The 8,801-nt window shown below is 51.6% G+C and overlaps 1 protein-coding gene across 1 annotated transcript in view; it reads left to right on the forward strand.

The window, feature by feature from the left end:
- The window catches only part of dnah5l (dynein, axonemal, heavy chain 5 like), a 132,037-nt gene that overhangs the window by 99,757 nt on the left and 23,479 nt on the right, over positions 1-8,801 (forward strand). The window contains exons 71-73 of the mRNA XM_030123886.1: positions 2,329-2,496; positions 5,081-5,185; positions 5,278-5,391. Coding sequence (XP_029979746.1) covers positions 2,329-2,496; positions 5,081-5,185; positions 5,278-5,391 — 387 coding nt within the window. The remainder of the gene's footprint in view (positions 1-2,328; positions 2,497-5,080; positions 5,186-5,277; positions 5,392-8,801) is intronic.

Genomic DNA, 8,801 nt, shown 5'->3' on the forward strand with positions numbered 1-8,801 from the left:
CAGTTACACCAATGTCTGACCTGGAATGTCCTGGTTCCGTTTGGTATCCAGTCCTAAAATCAGACCCACGAAGATCCAAGATGCTCTATTAACATTCAATATGTAGGATGAAGAACCCAAATATAATCCACAGAGAAATAAACATTTAAACACACACATTTAAAACAGAAAAAAACACATTTAAAACAGAAAAACACACATTTAAAACAGAAAAAAAACACATTTAAAACAGAAAACATACATTAAAACAGAAAAACACATATTTAAAACAGAAAAACACACATTTAATATAGAAAAACACAATTAAAACAGAAAAACACACACACATTTAAAACAGAAAAATACATAGATGTAAAATAGAAAAACACATTTAAAACAGAAAAAACAAATTTAAAATACAAAAACATACATTTAAAATAGAAAAACACAGATTTAAAATAGAAAAACACACACATTTAAAACAGAAAAACACACATTTACAATACAAAAACATACATTTACAATACAAATAGACATTCAAAGCAGAAAAACACATTTAAATAGAAAAAAACAGCAAAGTGCAGGTAATATTAAATAAGTAAACAGAAGAGGAGAAATGACTGACATGTGAACAGGTTATTGCTTCGTTCTGTTGTAATCGAACAGATTCTGTGAATGTTCCAAAGCCTCAGATTCATGGTTCCACTGTGTTCCATGTGTGTTCAGTAGTTTGTGTTTGACAGGTGGAGGCTGTGTGTGTTCAGTAGGTTGTTTGACAGGTGGAGGCTGTGTGTGTTCAGTAGGTTGTTTGACAGGTGGAGGCTGTGTGTGTTCAGTAGGTTGTTTGACAGGTGGAGGCTGTGTGTGTTCAGTAGGTTGTTTGACAGGTGGAGGCTGTGTGTGTTCAGTAGTTTGTGTTTGACAGGTGGAGGCTGTGTGTGTTCAGTAGTTTGTGTTTGACAGGTGGAGGCTGTGTGTGTTCAGTAGTTTGTTTGACAGGTGGAGGCTGTGTGTTTTCAGTAGGTTGTTTGACAGGTGGAGGCTGTGTGTGTTCAGTAGGTTGTTTGACAGGTGGAGGCTGTGTGTGTTCAGTAGTTTGTGTTTGACAGGTGGAGGCTGTGTGTGTTCAGTAGGTTGTTTGACAGGTGGAGGCTGTGTGTTCAGTAGTTTGTTTGACAGGTGGAGGCTGTGTGTGTTCAGTAGTTTGTGTTTGACAGGTGGAGGCTGTGTGTGTTCAGTAGTTTGTGTTTGACAGGTGGAGACTGTGTGTTCAGTAGGTTGTTTGACAGGTGGAGGCTGTGGGTGTTCAGTAGGTTGTGTTTGACAGGTGGAGGCTGTGTGTGTTCAGTAGTTTGTTTGACAGGTGGAGGCTGTGGGTGTTCAGTAGTTTGTTTGACAGGTGGAGGCTGTGTGTGTTCAGTAGGTTGTTTGACAGGTGGAGGCTGTGGGTGTTCGGTAGTTTGTTTGACAGGTGGAGGCTGTGTGTTCAGTAGGTTGTTTGACAGGTGGAGGCTGTGTGTGTTCAGTAGGTTGTTTGACAGGTGGAGGCTGTGTGTTCAGTAGTTTGTTTGACAGGTGGAGGCTGTGTGTCAGTAGTTTGACAGGTGAGGCTGTGTGTTAGTAGGCTGTGTGTGTTTCAGTAGTTTGTGTTTGACCGTGGGGCTGTGGTCAGTAGGTTGTTTGACAGGTGGAGGCTGTGGGGTTCAGTAGGTTGTTGACAGGTGGAGGCTGTTGTGTTGTTCAGTAGTTGTGTTTGACAGGTGGAGGCTGTGTGTGTTCAGTAGTTTGTTTGACAGGTGGAGGCGTGTGTGTTCAGTAGTTTGTTGACAGGTGGAGGCTGTGTGTGTTCAGTAGTTGTTGACAGGTGGAGGCTGTGTGTGTTCAGTAGTTTATGTTTGACAGGTGGAGGCTGTGTGTGTTCAGTAGGTTGTTTGACAGGTGGAGGCTGTGTGTGTTCAGTAGTTTGTTTGACAGGTGGAGGCTGTGTGTGTTCAGTAGGTTGTTTGACAGGTGGAGGCTGTGTGTGTTCAGTAGTTTGTTTGACAGGTGGAGGCTGTGTGTGTTCAGTAGTTTATGTTTGACAGGTGGAGGCTGTGTGTGTTCAGTAGGTTGTTTGACAGGTGGAGGCTGTGTGTGTTCAGTAGTTATGTTTGACAGGTGGAGGCTGTGTGTGTTCAGTAGGTTGTTTGACAGGTGGAGGCTGTGTGTGTTCAGTAGGTTGTTTGACAGGTGGAGGCTGTGTGTGTTCAGTAGGTTGTTTGACAGGTGGAGACTGTGGGTGTAGAAGGAAACCCCATGAACATGTCTGCTGAATGCAAACGCTGTGTGTTTGTGGCGTTTGTGCGTCAGGACTCCATCACAGAGGAGGTGGTGGAGCTGCTGGCTCCGTACCTGGGCATGGACGACTACAACCTAGACTCGGCCAAGCGGATCTGCGGGAACGTGGCCGGACTGTGCTCCTGGACCGAGGCCATGGTGGACTTCTTCGCCATCAACAAGGAGGTCCTGCCTCTGAAGGTACTTCCACAGGTGGAAGCCACACCTGCAGGACGGCTTTGTGCTGTTTCGTTTTTTACTGGGGTTTTGTCTTTAATCTACCTTTCATCAGTGTTGGGAGTAATGTGTTACAAAAGTAATCCATCACAGTAACAGATTACATTTGCTGTAATGCAGTAGTGTGAGGCATTATTAATCAGTTGTCAGTCAGATTATATTCGGTACATATTCAGTAGCGCTTGCGTTACAGAACACTTTTCACCCATAATTTAACTGCTCAAATAAAAACAAGCAAGCGGTGCCAGGGACAACAAACCCCGCCCCTCCCACATATTTTGCCCATAAAGTAAATTAGAAGATTATAAAAATTCTTAGAAAACTGTAACTTATGATGTACTGTTCACAAAATGTAAGGATGTCTGTTCTGGGTTAGGGGTTAGAGGTGGTTGGACAGAGTACCAGGGGTGGATGAGCTCCACCCTGAGTCCTGTCAGTCTGGATGTGCAGGACTGTCTTGGCTCACATGTCTCTGTAACATGGTGTGGCAGTCGGGGACAGTCCCTCTGGACTGGCAGACCGGGGTGGTGGTCCCCCTTTTTAAGAAGGGGGACCGGAGGATGTGCACCAACTACAGGGGGATCCCACTCCTCAGCCTCCCGGGGAAAGTCTATTCCAGGTACTGGAGAGGAGGATCCGACCGATAGTCCAACCTCTGATCCAGGAGGAACAATGTGGTTTTCGTCCCGATCGTGGACCACTGGACCAGCTCTATACTCTCCATCGGGTGCTCGAGGGTTCATGGGAGTTCGCCCAACCGGTCCACATGTGTTTTGTGGATTTGGAAAAGACGTTTGACTGTGTCCCCCATGGTATCCTGTGGGGGGTGCTTCGGGAGTATGGGGTCCGGGGCCCTTTGTTAAGGGCAGTCCGGTCCTTATACGACTGAAGCAGGAGCCTGGTTCACAGTAAGTCAGACCTGTTCCAGGTGCACGTTGGACTCCGGCAGGGCTGCCCTTTGTCACCGGTTCCGTTCATAATTTTTATGGACAGAATTTCTAGGCGCAGCCAGGGGCCGGAGGGGGTCCGGTTTGGGGACCACAGGATTTCATCTGTGCTTTTCGCAGATGATGTTGTCCTGTTGGCCTCATCGAACCTGGACCTTCAGCGTGCCCTGGGGCGGTTTGCAGCCGGGTGTGAAGCGAGCGGGATGAGAATCGGCACCTCCGAATCCGAGGCCATGGTTCTCGACAGGAAAACGGTGGTCTGCCCTCTCCGGGTCAGTGGGGAGTCTTTGCCCCAAGTGGAGGAGTTCAAGTATCTGGGTCTGGTTCACAGTGAGGGAAGGATGGAGCGTCAGATGGACAGACGGGTGGGTGCAGCGTCTGCAGTGATGCAGTCGCTGTACCGGTCTGTCGTGGTTCAGAAGGAGCTGAGCCGAGAGGAGAAGCTCTGGATTTACCGGTCAGTCTACGTTCCTACCCTCACCTATGGTCATGAGCTTTGGGTCAGGACCAAAAGGACCAGATCCCGGATACAAGCGGTCCAAATGAGTTTCCTCCGTCGGGTGGCTGGGTGCACCCTTAGGGATAGGGGGAGGAGCTCAGTCACCAGGGAGGAGCTCGGAGTAGAGCCGCTGCTCCTCCACATCCAGAGGAACCAGCTGAGGTGGCTCGGGCGTCTGTTTCAGATCCTCCTGGACTCCTCCCTGGGGAGGTGTTCTGGGCATGTCCCACCGGGAGGAGACCTCGGGGAAGACCTAGGACACGTTGGAGAGACTATGTCTGTGGGCTGGACTGGGAACGCCTCGGGGTCCCCCCGGAAGAACTGGAGGAGGAGTCTGAGGAGAGGGAAGTCTGGGCATCCCTGCTTAGACTGTTACCCCCGCGACCCGGCCCCGGATAAGCGGAAGAGAATGGATGGATCTATTCTGGGTCACTGACAATCTATAAACCAAATGTGGTCTGAATTCAGCCAGTAGTTTAGCTGCTGCAGACATGGGGAATTTGACCCATTATATGTAAATAGGGAAAGAAAGATTTTAAAAATTCATAGAAAATTTTAACTTTGACGTACTTTTCCCAAAATGTAATCACATCTATTCTAGGTCATTGGCAGTCTATAAACCAAATCTGGTGCGTGTGTGTCTGTGTGTGTGCATGTGTGTCTGTGTGTGCATGTGTGTGTGCGTGTGTGCATGTGTGTGTGCGTGTGTGTCTGTGTGCGTGCGTGTGTGTCTGTGTGTGTGTGCGTGTGTGCATGTGTGTGTGCGTGTGTGTCTGTGTGTGTGCGTGCATGTGTGTGTGCGTGCGTGTGTGTCTGTTTGTGTGTGCGTGTGTGTGTGTGTGTGCGTGCATGTGTGTCTGTGTGTGCGTGTGTGTGTGTGTGTGCGTGCGTGTGTGTGCGTGTGCGTGTGTGTCTGTGTGTGTGTGTGCGTGCGTGCGTGTGTGTGTGTGCGTGCGTGTGTGTGTGCGTGCGTGCGTGCGTGTGTGTACGCGTGCGTGTGTGTGTGTGTGTGCGTGTGTGTGTGTGTGTGTGCGTGTGTGTGTGTGTGTGTGTGCGTGTGTGTGTGTGCGTGCGTGCGTGCGTGTGTGTGTGTTGTGTTCAGGCCAACCTGGCGCTGCAGGAGTCCCGTCTGGTGGTGGCTCAGTCTGAACTGGCCAAAGCTCAGGAGCAGCTGGACGCCAAGCAGCAGGAACTGGACGCTGTACAGGTCCACTGCATTTACACTGTCACTGTCTGAAGAATGAACAGATGGATGGATGGATGGATGAATTGAATTAAATGATGTGTTGTGGCCTTCAGGCTCTTTACGACGCTGCCATGAAGGAGAAACAGGACCTGGAGGACGACGCCCAGGCCTGCAGACGCAAGATGGCCAACGCCACGGCTCTGATCGACGGACTGGGAGGAGAGAAGGTCCACCTGTCCTTCTATCCCTCTGTCCACCTGTCCTTCTGTCCACCTGTCCTTCTGTTCACCTGTCCTTCTGTCCCTCTGTCCACCTGTCCTTCTGTTCACCTGTCCTTCTGTCCCTCTGTCCACCTGTCCTTCTGTCCACCTGTCCTTCTCTCCCTCTGTCCTTCTGTCCACCTGTCCTTCTGTCCCTCTGTCCACCTGTCCCTCTGTCCACCTGTCCTTCTGTCCACCTGTCCCTCTGTCCTTCTGTCCACCTGTCCTTCTGTCCCTCTGTCTACCTGTCCACCTGTCCTTCTGTCCACCTGTCCCTCTGTCTACCTGTCCACCTGTCCTTCTGTCCCTCTGTCCTTCTGTCCCTCTGTCCACCTGTCCTTCTGTCCACCTGTCTACCTGTCCTTCTGTCCCTCTGTCCACCTGTCCTGCTGTCCACATGTCCCTCTGTCCACCTGTCCTTCTGTCCCTCTCTCCTTCTGTCCCTCTGTCCACCTGTCCTTCTGTCCACCTGTCCTTCTGTCCCTCTGTCTACCTGTCCCTCTGTCCTTCTGTCCACCTGTCCTTCTGTCCCTCTGTCTACCTGTCCACCTGTCCCTCTGTCCACCTGTCCTTCTGTCCACCTGTCCTTCTTTCCCTCTGTCCACCTGTCCTTCTGTCCACCTGTCCTTCTGTCTCTCTGTCCACGTGTCCTTCTGTCCACCTGTCCTTCTGTCTCTCTGTCCACGTGTCTTTCAGTCCACCTGTCCTTCTGTCCCTCTGTCTACCTGTCCACCTATCCTTCTGTCCTTCTGTCCCTCTGTCCACCTGTCCTTCTGTCCCTCTGTCCATGTGTCCTTCTGTCCACCTGTCCTTCTGTCCTTCTGTCCCTCTTTCCACGTGTCCCTCTGTCCACCTGTCCTTCTGTCCACCTGTCCTTCTGTCCCTCTGTCTACCTGTCCACCTGTCCTTCTGTCCCTCTGTCAACGTGTCCTTCAGTCCACCTGTCCTTCTGTCTCTCTGTCCACGTGTCCTTCAGTCCACCTGTCCTTCAGTCCACCTGTCCTTCTGTCCCTCTGTCCACCTGTCCTTCTATCCACCTGTCCTTCTGTCCCTCTGTCCACGTGTCCCTCTGTCCACCTGTCCTTCTGTCCACCTGTCCTTCTGTCCCTCTGTCCATGTGTCCTTCTGTCCACCTGTCCTTCTGTCCCTCTGTCCACCTGTCCACCTGTCCACCTCTCCTTCTGTCCCTCTGTCCACCTGTCCTTCTGTCCACCTCTCCTTCTGTCCTTCTCTCCCTCTGTCCACCTGTCCTTCTGTCCACCTCTCCTTCTGTCCTTCTGTCCCTCTGTCCACGTGTCCTTCTGTCCACCTCTCCTTCTGTCCCTCTGTCCCTCTGTCCACGTGTCCTTCTGTCCCTCTCTCCTTCTGTCCTTCTGTCCACCTGTCCTTCTGTCCCTCTGTCCACCTGTCCTTCTGTCCCTCTCTCCTTCTGTCCTTCTGTCCACGAGTCCCTCTGTCCACCTGTCCTTCTGTCCCTCTGTCCTTCTGTCCACCTGTTCTTCTGTCCACCTGTCCACCTGTCCTTCTGTCCCTCTCTCCTTCTGTCCCTCTGTCCACCTGTCCTTCTGTCCCTCTCTCCTTCTGTCGTTCTGTCCACCTGTCCCTCTGTCCACCTGTCCTTCTGTCCCTCTCTCCTTCTGTCTACCTGTCCACCTGTCCTTCTGTCCCTCTGTCCACCTGTCCTTCTGTCCCTCTGTCCATGTGTCCCTCTGTCCACCTGTCCTTCTGTCCACCTCTCCTTCTGTCCTTCTGTCCCTATGTCCACCTGTCCTTCTGTCCACCTCTCCTTCTGTCCCTCTGTCCTCGTGTCCTTCTGTCCACCTCTCCTTCTGTCCCTCTGTCCTTCTGTCCTTCTGTCCCTCTCTCCTTCTGTCCTTCTGTCCACGAGTCCCTCTGTCCACCTGTCCTTCTGTCCCTCTGTCCTTCTGTCCACCTGTCCTTCTGTCCCTCTGTCCACCTGTCCTTCTGTCCCTCTCTCCTTCTGTCGTTCTGTCCACCTGTCCCTCTGTCCACCTGTCCTTCTGTCCCTCTCTCCTTCTGTCTACCTGTCCACCTGTCCCTCTGTCCACCTGTCCTTCTGTCCTTCTGTCCCTCTCTCCTTCTGTCCACCTGTCCTTCTGTCCTTCTGTCTACCTGTCCTTCTGTCCCTCTGTCCACCTGTCCTTCTGTCCCTCTGTCCACCTGTCCTTCTGTCCCTCTGTCCTTCTGTCCACCTGTCCTTCTGTCCCTCTCTCCTTCTGTCGTTCTGTCCACCTGTCCCTCTGTCCCTCTGTCCACCTGTCCTTCTGTCCCTCTCTCCTTCTGTCCCTCTGTCCACCTGTCCTTCTGTCCCTCTCTCCTTCTGTCCTTCTGTCCACCTGTCCTTCTGTCCCTCTCTCCTTCTGTCCTTCTGTCCACCTGTCCTTCTGTCCCTCTCTCCTTCTGTCCTTCTGTCCACCTGTCCCTCTGTCCACCTGTCCTTCTGTCCCTCTGTCCACCTGTCCCTCTGTCCTTCTGTCCCTCTGTCCACCTGTCCTTCTGTCCCTCTGTCCTTCTGTCCCTCTGTCCACCTGTCCTTCTGTCCCTCTCTCCTTCTGTCGTTCTGTCCACCTGTCCTTCTGTCCCTCTGTCCACCTGTCCTTCTGTCCCTCTCTCCTTCTGTCCCTCTCTCCTTCTGTCCTTCTGTCCACCTGTCCTTCTGTCCCTCTCTCCTTCTGTCCACCTGTCCCTCTGTCCACCTGTCCACCTGTCCTTCTGTCCCTCTGTCCACCTGTCCTGCTGTCCACGTGTCCCTCTGTCCACCTGTCCTTCTGTCCCTCTCTCCTTCTGTCCCTCTGTCCACCTGTCCTTCTGTCCCTCTCTCCTTCTGTCCTTCTGTCCACCTGTCCTTCTGTCCCTCTCTCCTTCTGTCCTTCTGTCCACCTGTCCCTCTGTCCACCTGTCCTTCTGTCCCTCTCTCCTTCTGTCCACCTGTCCTTCTGTCCCTCTCTCCTTCTGTCCTTCTGTCCCTCTCTCCTTCTGTCCTTCTGTCCCTCTCTCCTTCTGTCCACCTGTCCTTCTGTCCCTCTCTCCTTCTTAAGGTAACTTTCAGGCACCGTTACTTTGGTCACTGCTGTTTAATTAGAAACATCTCCACCCTGCTGACATGACTCCTCTGCCACGTACCTGCTGCACTGAACTGTGAACGTCACGCTGCTGTAAAGTGGTATCGGTGTGTTTGTATCAGAGCACTTTTACGAGTACGAGTAGAAGTACATGCGCTCAGTATTGGACAGATACTCGATACTGGTATCAGCGTTGGTGCATCCCTCGTAGAGACAGAACCTGACAACCTCACACATTCAGCTGGGACTGAGTCACATAGAACAGACGCTGACGTACAGGGACACTGGAACTTT

The sequence above is a fragment of the Sphaeramia orbicularis genome, chromosome 20, assembly GCF_902148855.1.
Source record: "Sphaeramia orbicularis chromosome 20, fSphaOr1.1, whole genome shotgun sequence".
NCBI classification, from domain to species: domain Eukaryota; kingdom Metazoa; phylum Chordata; class Actinopteri; order Kurtiformes; family Apogonidae; genus Sphaeramia; species Sphaeramia orbicularis.